Here is a 25120-nt window from a genome sequence, read left to right on the forward strand (position 1 = left end):
GCGCGCGGGGGTATTGCCTACCGAGCGGAGTAATTCGTGTTAGTCTCTACTGAGTGCATGCGTGTGTGTGAGTGCGTGCTACGGCTGCTGCTTGTCACTCATTGTGCCGTGAACACGGGTAGCGACAAGGACCAAAATTCCGTCCGGTAGCAGTTGTCGTCCCTGGAACGGCTCCCTCTCTCTATCTCTCTTTACCTCCCAAGTCCTCCCTTACCTCAGTAGAGACACCTCGCTTGTTTTTAAAAGTGCGTTTGCTCTTCAAGGAGAATATCTGTGACACATTACAATGCTTCAAATAAGGGACCTCATCTGGGGATTGCTATTCGCTGTCTGTGCAGGTGAGAGGCTGTTTTTTTTTTTTTTTTACATGTTTAATGACGTTATCCAAAGGTTGAAGCCCAAAGCGAGATCTGTGTCATGCAGGGGCCGAGCGGTGCTGCCTCCGGAGCAGCATCCTCCTCCGCGTCCCTGACTCCGGACGGTGGCGTCAGGTTAGAGCTGGTGCTCTGCGCAAACCATTGTACCACGATTGTACCAAAAGTTTCTCCGACAAGTGAGAGGGCTCGTCGCTGCAGTCTGCGTGGGGTGCAGACCCTCGACGCATTTCGAGCCAGTTTCGGGGTATAGATGTATAAATATATCGATATTTTCGTATCAGGAGCTGATTTTGCCTTCGGCGCATATTTGAATATCTCCGCGCATCACAGAGGAGCCTGCCATCCCAGGCTTTACCACACCGAGTAAAAGGCACATTGTCGCTTTGCTTTATCTTTTTGAAAAACATGACCCACACGTGCTGCGTTTTTTTTTTTTTTTTTTAATGTATTTTTATCCGCCTGAGACTCGAGTTTGTGCCAGTAAAGGTCCGTGGATGCTGGCTGATATTATGACTGGTGGTGATGCAGGGACGCTGCTGTGGTCCCCTCGAGCCAGCACTCTCTGCTGGCTGCGTACGAGCCACCGTTTCACGCTTCAAATGTCAAAATAAACCTAAACTAAACGGCTCACTCGAAAGTCCACCTGGGCTCTCTCACTTCTGCGGGGTCAACCGTGACGCACGGGGGACGCAGTGTCCGGAGCGTCGCTCGCTCTTCGCGGGGATGCTTTTGTTTCAGTGCGACTGGGAAACCGCTCCGTGGGACATTGTTTAAAAATTACCAAATTCAAATAGTGTTTCTCACAAGCATGCACGCGCTTGAACTCTATTCATAGAACGGATTAGATGCAGCCACCTTTCGCTCTCTGGCCGTCGTCGGTTTTGGCAACAAACGCGTTATTCTGCGTTTATGTGTCAGTGTAGGATTTTACGGGTTGCCATCAGTCTGACCGTGTAGATCAACAGCTTCTGACCTCATTAATGTGAAATAACCTCCGTTTCTTTTGTTTTTGTTTTTTTTCTTGCTAAATAAGAACAGTTGAGTTTACAACTTAATAGCGCAGTGCGTTTTTAGGCGCAAAATGACGTTGACATGGCTGATTTGATAGTGTTTTTTTTTTTTCATTTGGTTGGTTGGCTGGGAGGGAATTCGTCATCCATTGAGGGCGACTGAATAGTTCATTCAATGTATACAATGGAATCCAATCCCAGCGCTCCCATGGTTATGGGGGGGGGGGGGGGGGGGGGAAACCCACTACCCCCCCTAAACCCCCACCGCTCTGCTCCCCACATCCTCCGTCCCTCCCTGCATCTGCCCTTCTTTCTTTAGACTGCAACTGTGGCTCCAAGTGGAGTTTGAGGACCCCCAAGGGTCCTTGGTGACGGGAAGAATAGTTTGATTTAATAATAATTGTGCCAATATAAAAGAATGATTCTTTTAACTTCAGGCTTAGATGTCACCATTCTTCCTCCATATTCTAAATGTCAGCAGTTTCCTGTATTCATTTCCTATTTTCGCCTTCAGTCTTAGTTTGGTCAGCCAAGTTTATTTTGATCCTGATTTATGTATTTGAGTTAACTATTCAATAGACAAATGGATGGATGATAGACCAAGGGTCCATTTGTTATAAAGGCGTTGTGACCAAGACATGAAGCCGACTGAGCTTGACATTATGTTTGACAAGTTTTAAAAATAAACATGTCAGTACCCTCTGGTGGACAAACTATTGAACATAAGGTATTTGTGATTGTTGGCATGGTCAGGATCTAATGTGTTATGTGTGCATGACACGTGTCTATCTGTGTGACCTGACAATATTTGCAAACCTTTGCCAGAAACACATTGACTAAACACAGGTTTTTGTTTAGTCTTACAATATTCTCAAGGTGTTTTCAAAACAACTCTTTCTTGCCTTCCACCCTGTCTGAACCTGTCACTGTACCGAGTGCACTTGGGATGTCATTTTTGTTCTCCCTCCTATGATTCGCGATCCTGCTGAAATATTCTGCCACCCCCGCAATTCTCAGCATCTCATACGGGAGGGAAAGTCAAAGCAAACCAAAAGGGAGATAATTAGACAACTGAGCCTTAGCTATGCTCTTTGGCGATAGAAGAAGAGATTCAAAGAAATTGATCACATTATTTGATAGGCCTGGGGTTTATGAAAAGGGTAATGACGCTATCGCACGGTTAGAAGGCTGAGCAATTTAATTACATTTATTGATTTTCCCGTTCCAGTTCAATGAAAATGTAATTTTGAGTCTAGTCACAAACATTAACATGGGCAGAGCCACACCACCTTCAAAACAAGCGATTGAATAATGGCTAGATTATAGATGGAGTATGATTTTTAGAGGTGGAGACAGAGTGTGGCCTTTCTTGTCGTGGTCCGTCTGCAGCCAGATGGATTGAGTCTAGTGTTTATTACCAGTCCTGACCTTGTGCTATTGGAGTGATCTACCATATCCAAAGGCATCATTCTGCAACCTGAAAGAGTGTAAGGTGATGGAGGCTAATCAGGGAGACAAAACTATCTGTCACAGCTGTTCTCCAGTTAAAATGAGAGGGCCACCCTTGAGGGGATGGGAAGTTGAAGGTTTGTGAAGAGGGGATACTTGGCGACTACTAATGCCTGAATATGATTTTGACCACGTGATTCTAAATTGTTGGCCTGAGTTTTGTGATTTGTCGTTGCTCGGCGTTGAGATGTTGATTCAGATGTCGAGATTGGAGGGTGGCGACGTTATTTTCATTACGATGACTTCCCTAAGTTGTAAAATTCTCCCTCATGGTATTTATAAAGCAGCGTATCCTCATACGTATGATGTATCTGAAGAAAAGTTGTTTTGAAATGTTATTGTGCGTTCTCCTATGAAGGTCCAGCAACGCGGGCGATCAGTGTACCTGAGCTAGCTCACCCCGGCTGTGCAGAACCTGCTCAGGCAACTGCTTAGTTAGTTTCAGGAACACGTCGCAGTTTGGGGAAGAATAACATTGTTTGTGATGTTTTTTTTCACGCTGAATTACTTTTTCTTTTCTCCAAGAAACTTACTGACACAGTTCTGGTAAAGACAAGGTGGTGCTTTATTGTGATTCTTTGTGGAGGAACTCAGTTTTATAGATCTGCCGATTTAAATCAACTAATCGTTTAGTCAACACAACAGTGTGAGATGACAAAGACAAGCGATGGAAGAGGAACAGCCTGTATCAAGAGCAGCATAGGGTTTTGGCGTCTGACGGTCAGTCATGAGACTATTACTCAAACTGGACTTCCTCAATTGTATTCTTTCACGTCGTTGGAAACTGAAACAACAAGCCCCCACCAATGCAGCCCTTTGTGTTGTTCAAATGCTGATTCTGCCGTGCACCTGCCATCCCGTTTATGCAGTTTTTTGAAAGTCTAGATACCGAGTTCAAAAGCAAAGCCCATGTGCAAGTCCGTGTGCTTTTGAATCGTAAGACAACGTGAACTGTGAAGGTTACTTAATGATCCTTGAGATCTACAGTGTGTGTGTTTTTTGGAGCATCTTGCATAGAGCTGAACTTCATTAAAAGAAGAGAAGTTAAACTGGAAATTCAGAGGGGGAAAAAATACACAATTCCTAAATGGCTCACATATGGGACTTTAACTGCTGTGGTGAGTTCAAAGCCACTATGAAAATAATACAGGCTATTTTTGACTCGGGCGGGGGGGGAGAACTGGAAAAAGCAGCCAAACAAGGGAAAATTATAAGGCATTTTTAGTCTGCTCTCAGAATAAAGCTGGGATGTTGCTCTGTAGTGGCAACATGATCCATGCTGCATCCAAAGTGACGTTCACATTTTGTACCAAGTTATTGCAGCTTATGTTGATCAAATTCTCATCAGTGCAGGCACTGCTCAGATTACAGCTGAACCCACTTTGGATTTGGCTCATATTCAGACATATACTGCATACTACTACTGTACAGCAATACTACTACTACTGCACAGTTCTGATATGGGCAAAAACCAGCATCAACAAGTGATTTCTTATTGAGTCATAAATACAGGTTTAGTTGCATGTTATACTGGGCATTCATTCCTCTGTTTCCCTATTATTTTGCTTCCTATTCTCCTCAGTCAATTTAATATTTTCAGTTATAATCCCTGATTTTTTTTATTTTAATACTTTATTGTAACAAAAATGAATAGCGCAGCATAGAACATAATGAAAACAGACCAGTCATAATGGGGTTAGTGACCGTTTGCAGATCTGTGGATAGAACTTCATATCCAGGTAAAAAAAGGATCAAATGCAAATGAAACATGGGGCAGTGGATTTTGATGCTTCTTCATGCTGAATCAAAAAATGCAGATAGTTCCAAACCGATGAGTTCAAAATGACTCGACTGGCTTTTATATCTCTTCTCTCCTGACTGTTAGATCAGGATGGGCTGTCTTTGCATATTAATCAGTGCATGAATAGAGACCAGTGATTTGTATTGTGTGAGCAATGAAGGCATCCTATAGAGAATTGAATGGGAGGGGGCAAAAAACAGAAGGAGATGGGCTTGTTATGCAGAAGTCCGCTTCTCGCCAAGCACGGTGAAAATGCCCGGATGTGACTTGATCCGCCCATTTTACAGGCTCGACTTTTTGAAATGATCCGCTGGCTTCGATGTCTCCGTATCGATTAAACATGAGTTATAATTTGGTTTTGAGGATCTATCGAGCAATATTTATTATTTTATTATTAAAATAAATTAATGTGTGTATTTTGAAACAAAATACCATGATATACCATGAAACCGCCAGAATCTTACAAAATACCGTGATATGAATTTTTGGCCATACTGCCCAGCCCTAGCTCCACCCCTTCATAGAGTTTGTTTTTCTCCATCTTCACAGCAATACATTGCATAACTCACTGTGTACGTAGATGCACGATTGGTAACCCTCTTTGGTTTGCATTATGCTCAGGCCACTAAACACTAAAGTAAATTAAAACTGAAAACAACATTTTCAGTGGGAACATGTACCAATGGAAAGCCATTTGCAAAGTACCTCCCCAACACAACACATTTACACACACAGTATTGGTGGTCTATCTATGGTATGCAACATAATAAGAAACGTATCTATTTTCTAATGTGCTGACAAGTTACTCTGCGGTTTTTAACTCGACAGCGACCAAGCTTGTTGACAAATGAGCCGTCTAAAAAGAACATCATGCAATCAGATAGATCATGTAACTGCAAGAGATACTATGGACCATGTGAAGTATAGTCTGCTGTGTCTTTCACAGCTCATTCGATCATCAAGAGTTACACTTACCCGATTGAATGCAACAGTGCTCATTTATGAAACTCATTTTAGTATGATTTCAGTGTTGAGTCTTTGCAATTAAACATAATATACTTACGATTTCTAGATCATCTGCTGGTCTGTTTGTTCAAAATCACAAAAAGTGTGGAAAATTGCCAAATTTAGTCAGAGCTTCTCTGACTTTCCACGTTCTGGTTGAACTGAACTACTATACTAAGTAACTCATTATTTCTCTTCAAAGAAGACTCGGGTGTCTCAGCAGGGAGAACTGGTATAATTTTCTGATGGATACAGAAGAAAAAAAAACTGTGCTTGATGTGAACATTGAGCAAGGTAAAACATCTCCGGGAGTGGTTCTGATTCAAAGCAGTCTTTGAAGCCGCTGCTGCCTGAAGGCCAATGGCCACGCTGGTCATGAAGAGTATGAAAGGTGATGGTGTATGGGCACTTGTCCAGATCGACACACACCGTCAGCTTTTGGTTGCAGCATTGCTTTTAATTTTTTTTTAATTATACTTTATTTTTTTCTAAACTATGTTTTAGTGAAGTTGCCAAGTCTGGTGAGGATGCCCAAGGTGAGGATGGACTACTTTACTGCGTAACGAAATCCCAGCGTGACGTCCCTGTCCTTTTTGAACTGCCTGGAGCACTACAAGCACGGATTTCTTTATTTGGAATAGATACTGTTTGTATCGATGCTCCAGTTCTCTTCATTGTTAGCATGGGGCCCGGTGTTATTTAAAGTCTGCCACTATTCTAACTTACTTCCCTCAGGACTACACTGGTGGACAGATGGAATTTCTGTCTGTGAAAGTCAAACAGACTTCTGAGTTGTCGTAATACTCTCGTGAGAATAAAGCGATGCTTTTACATTCCTCTACTGAACAGTTCACCTGTTTTAAGCACACAACACATTTAGACATGCTTGGATAGACAATACCTCAATATAAAAAAAATGATGTGCCTGCAGTAACCTTTATCAGGGATTACATGCACACATCACAGCACAGTCGTATTTGCATTCATAATGATGAATCACGGGCAATGTTTCCTTCGTAAGTGCAGCAAGTAGGAGGTTTTGCTTGATTGTCTTTTTGTTCAACTTTGAGTGATGATACTCATGAAAGCAATATTATCCATGTGTCACTTGTCGTTTTTTTTGTATGCTGATGCGGATGACACATAAGCATCCACTTACTGCATATGGTTATGCAAAGCTAAGCGTGCAATGTAAACCGATATGTGAAATCTGCGGTAAATCAACTCGAAAATCGAAACACCCATTAATCTTCACCCACTTCCGTGTTCGGCCCATCCTGCCTACTGTACCTTTCCATATGTATTGCACCCCTCATGTGTGCTGTATGCGTCCTGTCGTTCTGATGTGTAAGAAGTCAATGGTTCTTGTGATCCCCTGACTTTTCCTGTAGCGTTAACAACAGGTCACGGAGTCCCTTTTGACGAGCCTTTTGGCCCATTAAAAGGTATGTCCACAACTCCAGCCTGGACTCAATGCGCTCCAACTCCACATGTCAACACTTCGGTACATTGCACCCAGTGTAGTCCACCCTGCTTTCTTCGTATGTGTCTGTTCTTTAGGCGTTTGAGCTGCTGCAAACAATGCAGGGCACGACCGTAGCAGTTGGCAGGTTGCTAATGCCGCCCATTTTTTTTAAATTGCCCACTAATTCTTGGCCTTTGGTTATTTGCAAAAGGTGCACCCTCCAAAAAATAGATGTCTTTGTATAGAATAGCATGCAGCATCGTCAGAACAGTAAACCGACGACGCTGCACGCTAGTCAGCAGGACTGCATGGAAAGTGCAACATTAGTAACTGCCTGTAGACCTTTTGGGCATCATTATCCATCTCTAGTGTACATCAGTTACACTGACTTGCTGGCAACGTAATTGTCAACACGGCTCTTCCGTGCCGTTCACAGTTCTTATGCTGAGATACAAAGCACAGTTCTGTATTGTTTTTGGCTTCTTCGCTGTCGCTGCAGCTTAGGGACTCACTTGAAGTAAAAGTATAAGGCGGGCTAAGGCAGTTTGTTCCAGGATTTCAGCAACTGCGCTGAAATCACACCTGTTTTATTTGTATTCAAGAAGGGGGGAGGTTTCTACTCTGAAATCCTGCTTTTCAAACCACCTGGAGAGGCAGCTCATTTTCTGGCACACCTGTTGTCCACAGGGATAACTGTTGCTCTTATTTTCCACACAATGCTTTCTGATTGTGTCTCACCATTTAAATATATTTATACTTTTCTCAGCGATTTGTGTTTTTGCTTTGCTTGAGGCTCTTAATATTTTTCCGTGGGGCCCATTCCGTCAAGGCATCATCTTCTCTCGACCAGACTTTATTTTTTAATGTTTGCCTTTGATTGGCTGCTCAGGCAATCACTCATTTATCCCGGTGCTTTTGTTTTGCTTTCCTTAGATGGGGAATAAAAAGAAGCAATGAAGTGCACAGAAACCCAACTGGCATATTGCTGGTCCATGTTGAATGCACACTATTTAAATTCTGCACACAAGTGGAACATGCTGCTTCATTGACCCGAATAGAACATATATTTGAAGCAAGTAAACAAACAAAAAGAAAACACTACATGTAGGCCAAATGGATGGCAAAAAGCAGAGACTGGTAGTATAGTGTGGATACCCGACCTGAGCCTGGCGGGACCCATCGGGGCAATTATTTACAGAGGAGGTTCAGGGCGAGTTTGGCCTACTTTACATGGTGCTTGAAGTTCTTTCTAGTCAAAATATGGTGTAAAAAAAAATATTAAAGTGATGGCCCTACTGTGTGTGTGTGTGTGTGTGTGTGTGCGTGTGTTCATGCGTCGAGCTCGGTTCGTTACGGAACTAATCGGTCGGTCTGACTGATTAGTTCCATAAGATACCCAAACATTCCCAGACAGTAATTTAACATGTTTATGCTGTCGTCATACCTGATTCTAGTTCACCTTTTTACAAGTTATCCTAACCAACAACTGTTCCAACAGCATGTCATGTCAGTTGATGCCAATTTATACAATTTATGGGCGATAAGCTTGTATCAGCCGACACATCGGTTGGGCTCTAGCGTGCACTCCATTAAAATGGGGTTTTCCCGCCCTTGCTGCTATGAGAGATTTGCCAAATGGACTGCAGCCAATGTGTTTCGCAAAGCTGGCATAATAGCCATTATGGCAGGGCAATCTAAGGTAGTGTTTTATTTTGCATTTAAGTTCATACTTTAGCAGCATTATACTTTGAATATAAATAGTACCGCGTAATTATACTAATTCGCATCAAGCAGTCAACAAGCTTGTTGACTTGTAATGAAGCTTTGGGAGATGCCACACGTGTGAACGCTATCTGCTGGCCACCACTAACATTTAGGCTAAGTGTGTAAGCGGCATCGTGCAGTGTTTTTTTTTTTTTTTGTTCACACTACTTTGTGTTTGGCACCTCCTTAAAACTCTGCATCCTTTCGGTATCACTTGCTGGGATGTTTTGGCACTTGCATAGTTTACCTGAGCTGGAGTTGTCCGACACAATTTGACTGCTGGAGCTCAGAGACCAACTTGAGGATTATTCTTGCCTCTGTGTTAAACAGTGTTTACCCATAAGAGCATAAAGACAGACCAGGCTTCTGATGTGCTTCCTACAGTCGGAAATCATCGTCTCACTTTACCTTTGCTGAGCTGTCATTGAGAGGCTCGGCATGGTGTATTTGGTTCTGCGTAGTCCTGACTTAATCCCAGGGAGTGACTCACCATCATGATGTAATGCCTAGCAATGGTAGTTAGCTCATCCCCCGCGACTCCGTGATTGGCTGGCTTCCTCAGGTGCCGAGTCGTCTCAGCCTTTGTGTGAAGAAAAAAAAAGTGTGTCTTCTGGGAGATGGGAACAAGGCGAGATGTGCAGCCTGCGCAGTATTCTGTGGACTTGTTTACTTTCTAAATTGGCATCATTGCCAGTGAGCACATTCTTGAGACGAGCATCCTATGTGGGTCCGTGGTGATTTCGGGTCATGCCAGCAAAAGCCCAGAATGACTTATTTCAGTTGGCAGTTTTACCAAGTCTCAGATATTTAAATCATGTCTCTAGACTTTGTCTAATCTGAAATAAAACTGTGGCCACTAAAAGTAATGTGGAAGCTGAGATCACAATTCTTATTCAAGTCTTGTGGAGCTTTTTTCTTATGCAGCCTTGTTTAGCATTTAAATGTCTCTATGTGCAGAAACGGCAGACTCAAGAGTGAGTAGTGAAATCCGCTTGAAAGCCAAAAATCTGATTGAACAGTAAACAAATATTGGGTTAGAGTTCCTGGGCAATGGTGTTTGGCGAACTATCCTTTCCCAAAAGGAAGAAATGGCTAAATAAAAGGCTTCAGAGATGATGCCCTTTGTTTCACTCATTGCTGTTTTTAAAAAGGCAAAAGATGCAGCAATTATAACACTGTGTGTTTTTTATTCACCGTATTCAGTTCTCTCTGTGGATATTGCTCTGAAATTGACTGCGAGGTAATGCTATGGAAACGAGGGAAACACAGACGCATCTAAGAGCTGTTGATTTGACAGCAGATGCAGCACAGAGACTCTGTGGAGCGTTTGATCAAACTGGAATGTCAAATGTCATCTAATTAGCTGGTAGAATCTTGCCCACAATCTATTATAGGCGCTGCACATAAGCAGAGCCCCGCTGCTGCTGCCCGTGTGGAAGTCACATGTGAACATTGATGAGGTCAGACTGATCAAAATAGATGGTGTTTTTGTGTTGGCTGGGAGCAGGTGGTTGCAGGATAACTGCATCAAGGTGCTGAGAGGGAGTGGCTGTTGCCATAACTGAAACAAAGTAAACTTGAATACACCTGAAGTGGTGCGGTATCAAACCTCTATCCCTAATTGGAGATGTTTCTGTCTTTGACTTAAACCACATACCTTTGTAACTTAATATCATTTAATACAGTATTTAGTTGCTATTTATTCATGCATTGTGAAAACTTTCAGGGGAATAAACAAATATTGATGTGGGAATCTGTTTAGACAGATTAAGAAACCAAGCAAAAGTATTTCTATATCAAGCATATTATTATAGATTAATTATTTATGTTCTAATTGTGTGCACATAATAAAATGATGTGCATTCAATTTGGCATCCATTTATACAAACTGAGGAAAAAAATACACATTTGGAAGAGCACGAAGTCAGCATACTGTGCCTAACTTGTCTATTAAGTAAGAATAAAGTGCAATTCCATGCTTTTATAAAGAATGTAACAAACATTTTCCAAAAGCCTCACTTTAACATATTCCCTCAAATGTGTACTAAGATTTATATGCTGATATTTTCCAACAGCACTGGAATCACACGGCAAACAGGAAAAAGGATATGGCTGCTCCCTTTTTTGAATGATTTTGGATTTCAAAATAAAGAAAGCACAGCCAATCTCATTTAAAATTTGAAGACAATCACAGCGATTTGACCCAACACTAACCCCTCTTGGAGTCTTTTCCATTATGCGTTCATGGTCAGGCTGCTGCATTTGATGAGATCAGGAGAGGTCTGTAATTTATTAGACTCTCACACTAACTGCATTGTCGAAGGGAAAAAGCGCCAGGAGTGGCTCACTGTGTGCCGGGGAGGTAGACAAAGGTGGAGGGTGGCAGGCGGGAGGAGGGGTGGAGGATGATGGAGGCGGGACACAATGCAAGTGTTGTCAAGGAGGAACCACTGAGTCGGCAGGGCTCTCCAACCTCTGGATTCATTGTTTCCCTTTCTGTCGCTGTAGCCCCATTTCATGTAGTAAAGCTCACGCAGACAAGTGATGGTGTTAAGACATGGACAGATGTCTTCTAGACCTTCATTCCATGATTTAATTAAAGAATGACTGTGTTGTTCAGTATGACTTCATACAATATTTAGTTGTTTTACTACATGGCTGTAGATGCGGGCGTGACTTCCCCTTGCAGATCTAAAACATTGCTGAGCATATATTTTATTAGATCCTGTCTTCACTAGTTTTCTTACTAAATTAAATGGATTTACACAAGTTGAATTAAACCGCAGATGTCATGAAACGAGCGATCTATGCCTGAAATGATAAGCCCATGTTGATGTACAAAATAACGACTAAAAATAAGACTATGTGCTGACGTTCTGCTGGTAAACTGACTGCTGTAAAAGAAGCAAAATGTTAGCTTGTGTGTCATGGCCTGATTATGTCTCTGGCATGAATAGCCACTTTCCTGACTGACATGTGTCTCATTTTATCTGCGAGGCTTTTCTGCATAATACACTGCTGTGCTGCTTTTAATAAGCCTCCGTTACTGCAAAGTTCTGTAGCTGAGTAATTATTTTGCTCTGACAGTTCAGAAATTATGCCTGCATAAGAAAATGGATACCATAAGACTTCTTGCCCTGGTTGGAGGACAAACTTTGTTCTGTTGATACCTGAATGTTGATAGGTGATAAAGACATTTTCGTTTGTTTGGTAGGTTGTCCTCCATAATATTTGGCAGCTTGCAGTGTTTATGTTGCACGGTTTACTGTAAAAAAGCTTAAAATGTAAATGCAGAATTACTGGCATATGAATTTGTGAATAAGAAATTCTGCAAATCTGCAGCCTTCACTCGTTGCCTTATGGTATATTTGCTTTTTGCACAAAATGCACTCTTAAAGCATTAACCAATCAATAAACTCCCAACTAAACTCTCTGAAGTATTTTTACATTTTTCATTTCATGTTGGCAGCGCTTACTTTCACCTCCCTGAAGACACATCTAACTTAGCCCTCATGGTTAAAATGCAGACGGCATCTTATGCTTTCACTTGAAAGGGTAGACGGATATAATAATAGTTTGGAGCAGGAAAAAGCCAAAATCTAAATGGATAAATCTGGATCATAGAACATTTAACTTAAAGTAATAAATATAAATCTGGAACTGAACAACTACATAGCCATAACAAAGCTTGGTGGGAGCATTTTTATAATTTTTTTTCAACAGAGTGAAAGGGAATTAGCCTTTTATCACCACAACATCACTTTCTTTGATGACATGCATTACTTCTGTTAGCTACTTTTTTGTCACTCAATTGTATTATTAGTAAGAGCATCCTGAAATGCAATATGGTGGATTGTACATTGGTATATGTTCTATTTATTTAAAATGGGCCATGCAATGTCCCGTGGTTTATGATTCACCAGCGTTAACGTCTGTTGCATGACCCGTTGCATTGTTGAACGCCACTCTTACAAACCATTAATGCATGTGTATATTCCCGGGGTGAGGATGATCTTAAAGTGTGCAATTTAATTTCTTGACTGGGTAGTGGATTATTTGGAAAAGCCAAATTGGTCGGTAAAATTGTAACTAACAGACGAATTATTTATTTCCTTGTCTTGTATCGTGGACAAAGAGCTAATAGTGTTGCGGTATACGATGGATAACTTTGGTTATGACACAAATACCACTTGTAGCTAGCTGCAAAATCAACTGTTAATACAGTGATGTTTTTTTCTCACGCAGTAGAGTTCACCATTTGGACATGTCTCCATTGTGGGACATGTCTCGAATGTAGGTATCAAAAGGCATACTAGTTCTTCACTGTTTCACCAGGTGCATATCCAGATAGCGTGAGCCTGCTTCTCTTTTCATCACGTTGATATGACGTGGCCCTGATGCTGCCTTGCCAGAGTTTTAATGTGCTTGGAGCACATGTTGCTCGGCCAAGTTGGTAGAATTCACGATCAAGATTGACTGCTTTGTTCAAGTATTACAATTACTGTGTTTGCTGAGTTATTGTTTCGCTCAGACAAAGAACTAGCCTCATAAAGAGTCAAGATGGCAATGTTTTTTTTTCGGATCAATATACCTCGACACACTGCAGAATGTCATAGATTTTGGTCTTGGTTGATCCAAGAAGGATCATTCTGAAGTTGTTGGTGACCCTCATGTCTTGTTTTATGTAATCTGCAATATATATCTAAAAATATATCAGAAAAGCTTGCCATTTACTGATTTTATGTATCTGCTAAATAGGATCAAACCTCTTCATTTTAAACTTTGTTTTGGCTTATAATGGTTTTCGCAGCAAATATTTCATTACCTGATCCCTTTACGACAGCCTTCTGAATTATAGTCCGGGGATGTGATATAATAGGATTTGTTGCCAGATAATGATGAAAAACATTCTCAAAACAAGTTGCTCATTTATTTACTTATTTAAACATATGTATTAATGAATTTACTTTACTCCTTTATTCATCCAGGGGGGCCCTGTGATTTATGATTAACTTATTTAGGACTGTTTGTTGTTCACCACATATGGTGTCAATAAACACAAATAAAAAAAGTCTCTTTTATTGGTGCAAGATCTGTGATTGGGAGCATTTTGATTGCTCTCGACGGCTTATTTATGCTGTTTAAAATAGGTATTTTAACATTGAGGTTTATGGGGGTTGACTGACTTTTGGAGGCTGCCTCAAGTGGCCATTTGATGAACTGACGTTATTTTGGACTGGAGGTTGACGCTTTGTGAAAAACAAACCTTTCATTTAGCTGATGCTTTTATCCAAAGTGACTGACATTTTTGCTCTACACCGTAGACACAGCAACGGGGAGCAATTGGGGGTTAAGTGTCTTGCTAACAGTCGTACCTTGAAGGAAAGAACGTGTTAGAGACGGAAAAAGTTGGACATTAATTATCCTCCAGCCTTTCCTTTAACAGCACCCTCAAGATTCCTACAATGGCGGTCCTAAAAACAAAGCTCAATGATATTTAATAAAACTTCCATAATATTGGTTTCATGAACTTTGTAGCCTGTAGGGGCGCAGGTCTTTAAACATATATTCTTTTTCTAGAAAGAAACATTTAACTTTTTCTTTGAACAAGACACCATTATTGCGTTCATGATAATTTATCTCACAGTAGCCTCTCTCATTATTCTGAATCACCATGACTAGTGAGCCATAGGTAGATCACTTATCAGTGTCTGACCCACTGTCAGTGAGAAAGAGCAACTCCAAATGCCACATAATGCTCCCATTTTCCATCGTTTGTTTAGCTGTAATCACGTTCTCAACATCTCAAAGAAAGCCAACTCTGTTAAGGGCCTGCTAACACAGTGAAAGCCCACTGTTGTTTTGGACCACCTCGTTTGATTCAGCTCCACTGCGCTCCGTAGCTGGCCAAGTAGATCACTCAGTTAGCCACCTTGTGCCACGGACACCTCCTGGGACTTTGTCGATTCCCACTTCCTTGGACACAACCCTAAAAGAGCAGGGAGGGAAGTCTCAAATCTTCATTAATGATCGTGTCAGATTTTCACAGGCCAAAGTTTCGCCGAAATGAATCCGCGTTTCCTTTCGGGATGGAAAGTGAACAGTAATTTCCATGGGAAGTGGAGTAGAGAAAATGAGGGAACAATGAAAATGAGGTGCTTGAGGACACAAATGAGCCTGGTGAGAATGGCCTGGTTGTTAGTCCTGAGGTGCATGACACTGGGTTGCATACAATGTTAGCTGACATGGCCAGCTTCCCAAGGACAGAGCCCTTTTTACAGAAGTATTTGCTCATTAGAGAGCACATCTCGCATAGTTTATGGACTTTAATGAGCCTTACCAAGGGTAGTAGAACAAAGACGAGAAAATACAGGCCTTGGATTAAAAAAATGTAACAGTTCCAATCGCGGAGGAAAGGAACAGAAACGCCTCCTCGGTGATCTTTCTTTTCTGAACAGTACACGCCCCTTATGTATTTGAGGATGAGGTCTAGCATCCCCCACCCTCATCCCCTAGCTTTTCTCTCCAATGTTTTTATTCTTCTGTTTTTCTCGTTCTCATTACTGCGATTGCAGAGAACAATCTCAGGACACCATTTTGCCAAGGACATTGAGGAGCTTAATTAGTTCATTCACGGATATGGCTCTTCTTACTAGCCCAATGGCTTTAGTACCTCTGGAGGGCCTTAAATGTCAACTTCCTCTTGCAGAAAAGCCTCAAGCTGTACAGAATATAAAATACCTGTCAGGTTAATAAGGGAGAACCCCAGCAAGCCCCCCTGCATTTATTTAAAACATTTGGACCTGTTTTGAAGGGTTCAGAGTGGCCGTCTCTTAGCACTGTAGTGGCAGAAGAAAGAGGAAAATTGCAAGAGATGTAAGAATGTCCCGATAGTCGATTATTAGTTTTTCTCACCGCTGCCTTTCGGTCTTGATTATTGTTATTTTGCAAAAAGGGATTACAATCCGGCCCCTACACCCTTCTACCCCTCCATTTGTGAACTGTTTGTTGTCACAATCAGCTGAATTAGCCTAAGGCGTAGGCTATGCAAACTGCATCAAGCTACCGGAGGAATTTCCCTCTTTCCGATGGTAACCACGGTTTCCTTTTGGCATCTTTGAAGTGACAGCCTGAGCCAGAAAAATAAAACTCCCCAGCTTCTTTGGTGTCATTTTCCTTTTTTTCTTCTTTTTGCAAAACATCAGGGGACCAGACTAGCTCTTTACATTGCATTACATTACATCTGCTGATGAGGACGGGGTCTAGGCCACTCAGTAATTCTCTTAAATTTGAATAACCGGTATGTTTTAAGGTTGTGATGTGCTCAGAGACTGAGCTGCTTCATGCCGGCACCAGTGCGACAAATACCATTTTTGCAGGATTTGGTGGTGTTATGGTGTTCCATGACGAACTCAAAAGGGCGTTGCACGTGCAACTGACTAATTCAGCATCGATGTAGACTTGCTGTTGGAGGGCTTTTATAATTTTCACTTCCACTCCCCGACAATTGGATTAGCATGGAACCGAATATGGTTGACCCTCCACAAGATCGCGCAAACAGAGTGGACGTGGGCGAGTAGAGGATGTAGGGGGCGAGATTGGAATTTATCTTTATTGTTCAGGAAATATGTTAAGCTAAATGAAATACTCGTATAAAATCAATATTTACTGAAATAAACTTTGCCACAATGGTTTAGTAATATATGGTAAAATAATGTTTCACAATTTTATATTGTAGTCATGTACATATTCATTCATGATCTTAAAGATGGAAAAAAAAATTATTGATGTTAACTGCCTCATGATACAGGTTTCAAATTGATGGCCTGAAAACCTGGAGAAGCATTTACGAGAGTGCTTTTTGTCTTCAGATTGACAAAAATGCTTGTTAGCATGCTTCTTGGTAGGACGCTCAAACTAAATGAACTGCATCCGATAATGTGATTTTAAATTACAGAGCTCATAACTCGGTATGCATTGATTGAAGAGAGGTTGAGGTCAGTCTCCCGTGATGGGAAAATGATACCAAAAACTCAATAACGGAAAGACCCTTCTTATAGAGAAGGTGCAATTATGTAATTCTTTCCATCCCATCTTCACAATTTCAATGACATCTGAACTGTCATTAGTGAGACGGGCCCCAGAAAATGGATGCGTGGGAGAACTATAGAGTGCTGGGACTGAAATGGGGGGAAATGATGTTTGGAGGCTTGGGCTGCTTGCAGGGCTTCCTGTAACACTATCCTGTTTGTGGAATGGGGGGTATTCCTGAAATGACATTCAGTTTCTGGGCAACAGAGCGGCAGCTGTGCATATCTTGGTATCCAGGGGGGGACGCGGTGTGATAAAAGCCCATTGATGCAGCTGTGTTTGAACAGGGAGATTGCAGTTCGATCAGTGGCTCGGGGGATCCTCCGACCAACAGAGTGGAGGGAAAGAACATCATAAGATTCCTGTAGCGCCTACTTTTTTTTTTTCTTCAGAAAAAGGGAGGCGCTTGCTAAAATATCATTGGAGACAAGAGCAGGATGACAGGTTTACGCTGCATTTTACACTGGGGCTTAAAAAAAAAGAAAACAATGTTGGATGGCATCATGGGATGTCTGCTCAGTGAAAGGCCAAAGTGGTTGGCATGGTGATTTTTGAGAAATGGAAGTTAGCTAATTTTGTATCCATTGATTCAATAAAAAGCACATTGTTATGGTTTTTTGTCAGTAGTTCATTTAATTTGAAATGTTCACAATTGGCTTCACAAATTGTTCAACATTTTAAAATTGTTATTTCATCCTTGACTTTGAAATTATGGAAAAAACACTTCACTCATAAACTTTTGTTCGAAAATGGAACGACGCACATGAAGGGAACACACTTGAGGCAGATTTAATTTACAGAACTGCAGAAGTAGGACTGAGAGACGATTGAGCATGATCTTTTATGGTCTCACAACATTATAAAAAAAAATAACTTGGCTGAATCAAATTTCCATATTTTGGATAATGGACCTTAGTTATGAGATGCCTGATCAGAAAAATATTGGTTTGCTGTGACTGTCTCTGTTTGTCATACCAACCGTTTCCCTAAACATGCGAATCAGTATTGTTACTTACGTAACTGACTTAATTATTTTAAATGGTTATATAATGGTGATTAATTTCATCGCTGAAATAATATGCAGTCATGCAATCAAACAAAATAAAATAGTTGGAGCAAAATACTGATTGCAAAAACAGTCTAAAATTAGAAAAATACATTTTAAGTGACGACTACAAACAACATGTTAATATAATTTCTAATACAACATGTTTCGAAGGGGACAAAAAGTATACAATGTGTGTTGTTTTGCTGCCATCGAGTCAAAGCTCTACGGGATGCTTTTGCTTTCGTGAGTGTCCATGCGCAACAGTTGCATTGCGTTGACAAGCCATTTCCAATTTGCAGAGCTTACAGAACACCACATTTTCAAGTCTGTCTAAAATACTTCCACACTGGAGGATTGTGGGTGAGGTGTTTTTTTGGGCTGCAGCTTGCTTTCCTTCACCGAGCGCAGCCATTCTTACGTCACGTCGACCAACGTTATCGAAAATGGAAATAATTTCGTCATCGATGATGCCAATTACTGTGATTCAAATCATATGGGCTTGGCTCGGCGTATCGGTTCCAGGCATGTGCAGAATTCTAATTCATAGCTGCGACTAAAGATACGAACAGAAATATCTAAATCAATCTTACCAAGTAGGACTTTACAGCAGCGCTGGTCGACTTAAATGCCTTCTCAATAATTTACATCCAGTTTGCCACCAGCCATGTACCACCACCACCATCATGCAACCCTCGAGGTGATAGGGACAGCGATGTTTTCAGGAAATGTAACAGAGGAAATCTCGGCAGTCATTAGTTACTTGTTGACACTCGTGTGGCTGAAGCGGAGACGAGAGTGGAGGTGGATTATAACGGAGCCACTCTGCACTGGTGTGGCCTCATTAATCACTGTCCTCTGGTTCGCCATGGGTGTAGGGGGCTCTTTGTCTGTATTTGGAGCCTTCTATGTGGGATTTGATGTAGTGCTCAGATGCTGTAGCTTACACCGCAGTTGGGGTACAGAGAAGATGGCTGACTCAGAAAGCCACCTTTTTGACTTTACGGTATGACTTCTCACTGACATCTAGATTAGATTAGACCAACACAGAAACTATGCCACATCAACTGTCAGTTTGGAGAGCTTCTTAAGATTTTATTTTTTTCCTGAATTCTACATGCTGCCGTCTCTGTGTTTCACTATTGTCCGAGCGTAGAGACCTATATTTCAGGGTGGAGAGATTTGTCTTCTATTGTTCCTCGTTCATTCACACCACCGACAAGGTTCTCAGAGAGCCATTTCTCAAGCTGAGGTTTTGATAAAGAGAGTGGGAAAAAAAAAACAAATTCCTAAAATAATTTCATTATAATTTTACATGGCAAAAGTGTCTTTTTGAGAGGAATTAATTTAATGAAAAATACAGAAACTGCAGCAGACATAATTCTTCATGACCAAATGCAGACTTCACAAAGTTTGGAAAAGATGTATGAAGATAATTTCTCAGTTTGGCTTCAAAGCTCTTAGTTCTTGGCTTTTCTCAGTGCATGTAACAAGAGCTTTTTGCATAAAGATGGCCTCAGAAAAGACTGAACGTTTCTTAATGGGCACAAGTCACTGCTGATTTATAGGCAGCTGAATCGTCTTCCCAGAGTGGTCGGCAATGATGAGCATTAGGGCCGCGAGCGTTAATCCTGACAAGCAATTGATCTAACACGGTGATGAAACATCACATTTTGGGCCAGACCTACAGGAACAAATTGTCAAATCTGCCAATTTGCAGAATTGTTCTTTGACAGAGAATGGTCTTCTTCTTCCTAATATATGTGGCTGATAGTAACGTTTGAGAGGCAACAATCTTCGCAACTGGTAATAGGTATCGATAAGGAATCCTATTAACCCCCTGCAGGTACGTTATGGTCAATTTACGGCCATAATCATTGAATTCATCTTCCTGTGACTAAATGCTTGCGTTGCAGTAGCACTTTGATAATACCACTATTGTGAAAGTAGAACATTTGTCACCAGTTTTGTCAAAAGAGTTGAGCATTAGATGAACCACTTGACTGTGCATTTTCAGCAGTATTTTCATTCAGCTTTTCCTCGACTAATACGGTACAGGTTAGAATAAAAGCTCAAAACGGCATTAATGATGTTAATTAATGTTGCTTGGCCATTTGGTCGCCAGAAAGCCATCCGACGTATCACCTTATCAAGTTGTTACAGTTCCATTGTAAAAAAAATACTTGCCCCACATCGAGCAGATGAGAGATGTATTTCTGGCCAACTGATGGATGTAAGATCAATATTTATTCTCATTATAGCTCTGTTTCTTCCAGCAACTCCTGAGAGTCATCTGGTGCTGGCCAGGTTGAGTACCGTGGGTTTACCAGGGTTTATCAGAGCTTTTTCAGCTGGAGACAAAGAGATTTTGGGGCCCTAAAACCAAAACAACAACTTAAAGAGGCAAAAAAACGTTTTGACCAATTGCGAGCTGCATGCCTTGTATACTCCCACTGAAGAACTTCAACACCGACGTGTGTGTGTGTGTGTGTGTGTGTGTGTGTGTGTGTGTGTGTGCGTGCGTGCGTGCATTACTGTGTGCATGGATTAAACTATGAAATATAAATGTGACCGGCAATATATTGGACATATGACACTGACTATTCAGTCACCGCTCATGGCCGAAATGGCTGCCGATCGATCGTGCATCTCTACTATGCCATATCCTAACTACTCAGCCCACCGAACCCTCAACAGACACAAGACTAACAGCAGAGACACCTAATATCACAGGCTTGCATTTCTAATGTTGGTTAATAATCCTGAACAAATAAAGAGTTGCCACGGCTTTGATACTGCGTCAGTATCATACAGACAGTATTCGAATATTTACAGATGAATGAAACCATTGTTTTGCGAGATGACAGAGGGATTAGTGAAAGTGAAGCAGGCAGCAGATAAATAAACAAGTTTCCCCCCATCATGCTGTCGCCAGTGATCACAGCACCCATAAACAAAACCCAATTAGAGATGCGGAAGAACAGGGCGTTGACGGAGTGGGCGGGGCTGACTCCAAGACCTGCTGGGCTCCAGAGAGACCACAGACATGACAGTGTCTGGACTGCGTCTGGAATATAATATAATTCTGATGAATTAATAATTGTGGAGAAAATGTCATAAATAATGAGGACCGTCGACTGGTTTGTGCTGAAAGTGAAGCGCCCCCCCCCCCAACCTCCCCATGACTGGTAGTGGTAGCAGAGGCAAGGCGCCAGACCGATATGTGATGTGATCCCTGAAGTCGCTTGGCAGGAACAAAAGTGATTCCCTGGAGTGATGCTGAGGAGGTAGTGAGGTGGGGGTTTATTGTTCGTAGCTGTGTATATGTGTGAGAGAAGGCGGGGCTCTGAGGAATTGGGCGACCATGTCTTCTGCTTGGTTTCACCTGAGACAATGAGTCAGCCTGGCACTTTTGTGCCAAAGGGGGGGCCAAAGGTGACACAGAGTCAAACAAAGTAGCACACACCCAGATGTACACAATGTACATCTTCCACGTATTGTTCTTCAGCTGCATTCATCGATTTTTATATATATTTTTTATTTATTTAGAAAAGCATCAAAACAAGCCAACATATAATCGCCCTGTAAAGTGGTTGTGACTAGCATTGTTCTCATATGATATTCTTAGTCAATAGTGTGCAGTAACAACCATAATAACTGCATGCAGAAATATGAATTCAACTTGTTTAACTTTTGTATACCTTGTGTAACTTCATTGTAACCCATTTATAATAATGATGATGTGTTTTTAGTACTGCACATTGATTTGAAATACTTCAATCATAAAGGCTATTATTCAACAGTGTTTATAGTAAACAGGCTTCATAGCTCAGAATATCTTTCCAATGACATACATTGGAGCTAGAATGTCATTAAACAGTGAAACTACATGATAGTGCTGAAAAATGCTTTTTCTTTATTGTTACATTTGATACGTCCAACATTTATTCAGCGTCAAAAGGTTTGAGAGGACTGAAGTCCTTGTTTGAAGTCCAACCACAATAAACAGGAAAAATGGTTTGCGAGCTAGTCAAACATTTTCCTATTTAAACTGTACAAATATACCAAGTGCAAGAAATACATTTTCCACTGCTACAGAAAAGAAAAGTATCGGTTCAAAAAAAGACTAAACAAACGGTAGATCTACACCTAAGTCATCTTTCCTTTTCGTCATTGTCTCTTTTTACTTCCTTTTCATACATTCCGTCTTTCTTTCCTTCCTGTCGTTCCCTCTCCACTCCCAGCATCCCTCTCTCAGTAGCCCTCTTTCCGTCAGTACGGTTCCCTCTGGCCACAGTCCGTCATGGTTCCTCCATGCTTCATTTCTTCATTTGAGGTTCTGAGCATTTTGCAGAATAGATTTCTACTATCAGGCATCCCATGCTGGTCTGGAACGATGAAAAGTCTAGACGGTTTGGAAAGAGGCCGACAATTTACCTTCATACTGTGGACTGCAGCTGCTGCGAGGGAGAGAAGTCCATCTGTATTGGTAGCAATGGAAGCACACCGGTCGGTAACGTGCGTCCGTTGGGATGATCGGTCATCTGTCTTTGTCAGATTCCCAGCAGCCTTGATGGACATAGAGGTTAACTGGGTTTTAACTCTGGACAGGTTGAGCCAATTAGCATGAAGCTAGCTCTCCGTGTTTTGCTACAATGCACTCTTACACTATTTTGCAACTTCTGATCAATCGGATTCTCAGCAACCCTGAATAGGATAAGCGGTTACAGATAATGGATGGATGGATGATCAGAGTGTTAAAATGATAAGTTTTACTTCCTCGGTAAAGTACACACTCTTGAAAGGAAATCCTATTTTTGCAGCCGATGCTTTCTCCCTTTTGCTGTGTTCACACCAAACGCGACACAATTTGTCGCGCCGCGTTTACCGCTTCAGTTTACTCGCGCGAGTGAAACGAGGGTGTTCACATCAAACGTGACAAAGACAAATCGCGCCGCAACAAAGGGGGCGTGGCTTACCGCCGTCACTTCTCTCCGTGAAAAAGAGTTATTCATTCCATAGTCGATACCGGAAAAGATAACCACTAGTTCTGCTTTATACTTGTTGTGGAAGTCCCCAAAATGTCGGAACATCAAACGCCCTTGTGTCTGGGTTCATAAAACCATCCGTAGCCGCACACAGCTCGGTGAATTTCACCGACTCCTCCAGGAACTGCGTCTGGCTTCTCTCCGTAAAACGAATACCGTTTCTGCCATCCACCATGGAAATAACCACTAGTTCTGCTTTATACTTGTTGTGTAAATTCCACATACGTCGGAACATCAAACTCCGTGGTGTCTGGGTTCATAATATTATCCGTAGTCCCACAACAGCGTCTAAATGACGGCCGCTACCAGCGCTACTTCAGCAGCAGTTTGATTCAGCGACGGCAAGACGGCGGTGGTGACTGGCGGAGCTTCTCAACGCTGATTGGCTGACGCATCTATGACTCACGCAAAGTTAGGATATTTCAACTAGCGCGTATTCGCGCCGCGTCCTTTGCTCTGTTTGCCCCGCCTCAAACCCGCAAGTCGCGCCGCCCGGTGGAAATTCCGCGCCTTCGCAACCTGTCGCGTCTGTGCATTGACTTTGCATGTAATCTGGTCGCGCGAATAATTTGTGTCGCGTTTGGTGTGAACACAGCATTACTGTGCATCTGCTGCATAAACCTTTTGCACGATACCAGCTACCCATCGGTAAGAATCCTCACCCTAAAAATAAAACTATTTTCTATCTATTTATTCTTATGCCGTGTTCACACCAAAACAGTTGCGAAATATTCGCGCGTCCAGATTACATGTTAAATCAATGCACAGCCGCGTTAGGTTGCGAAAAAGCGGATTTTTCGCCGGGCGTCGCGATAGAGGCGAAACGGCGTTGCGAATATTCGCAACTCCGCTTTTCCGCTTTTTCGCCGGCGTTCAAATATTTCAACTCCAGCGAATAATTCGCATGACGCGGAGTTGCGAAAGCCAATCAGCGTTGAGAAGCTCCACCCGGCATCACCGCCGTTACTGAATGAAACTGCTGGTCCGCTGAAGGAGCGCTGGAAACGGCTTCATTCAGACACTCGTCCTGGAGGAGTCGGAGCTGTGTGTGACTACGGATAATGTTATGAACCCAGACACGGGGAGGTTGATGTTCCGACGTGTGTGGGACTTCCTCAACAAGTATAAAGCAGAACTAGTGGTTATTTACCTGGTGGATGAAGGAAATAGTAAATGTTTTCAAGACACAGAGATAAGCCCCATCCCCTTTCCCTAGCGATGGTTGCGAAAAATCGGATTAACCACATAGAGCGAATTTTTCACCTGCGGCGCGACATAGGCGAAGTGGCGTTGCGAAAATTCGCAACTGTTTTGGTGGGAACACGGCATTAGGCTATCGTAGCCTAAGGGGAATTATATAAAACTACAAATAAAGTGTTTTAGGATTTAGCTGCGGCAACGTGCATGTTGTAAAAGAAGTCATCAGTAGTTTGTGGAAAGATTGGATAGTCATCATAGGGTATCTCTGGTCTGCTCTGCCTAACCTATAGCCAATAGGTTGCAATGCAGCTTGCAGCCTTCATTATCCTGCACGTTGTCCTTGCATGTAAAATAAAACCCTGGAAAAGCTTTCATTACAGCAAGACAGTTCTGAAAAAGCAGTGACTTGCTACCCCCCCTCCCACTTCCGGCAACCTTGCTCGGACAACTCTCATTTTTGCACTTTGCGACCTTCCTTTTGATCTCAACTACACACCTCTAAAGTTTCACAATGCCAAATTGGGCCAAGGTGTACTTTTCGTGACTTGCACAGTTTGGTTTTACAACTATAGTGTTCAATCTTTCAACTACAAACCTAACCATGCAGTCACCATAAAATGCTTTCATGGGTCATTTTGATTGCACTGACACGTATTCTTTATGACCTGTTGCATTTCTTAAAGCATTATAATGTCCCACCATAATTAATTTCTCTGTCATTTATTAATACAAAATGTGTGTTTTCATGTTTCAGCTGTACTCTTAAATTGTAATCAAGAATGACCTTTTTTCACATCTGTGTCAT

General features: G+C 41.9%; 1 protein-coding gene across 1 annotated transcript in view; it reads left to right on the plus strand.

Moving 5' to 3' along the window:
* Positions 1–286: 286 nt before the first annotated feature.
* Positions 287–25120, plus strand: part of ncam1a (neural cell adhesion molecule 1a) — a gene marked incomplete at its 5' end in the record, with an annotated part of 237119 nt that continues 212285 nt past the window's right edge. Inside the window, one exon of the mRNA XM_079234557.1 lies at positions 287–338. Coding sequence (XP_079090683.1) covers positions 287–338 — 52 coding nt within the window. The remainder of the gene's footprint in view (positions 339–25120) is intronic.

The sequence above is a fragment of the Taurulus bubalis genome (genome assembly GCF_910589615.1).
Source record: "Taurulus bubalis genome assembly, chromosome: 2".
Classification (NCBI taxonomy): domain Eukaryota; kingdom Metazoa; phylum Chordata; class Actinopteri; order Perciformes; family Cottidae; genus Taurulus; species Taurulus bubalis.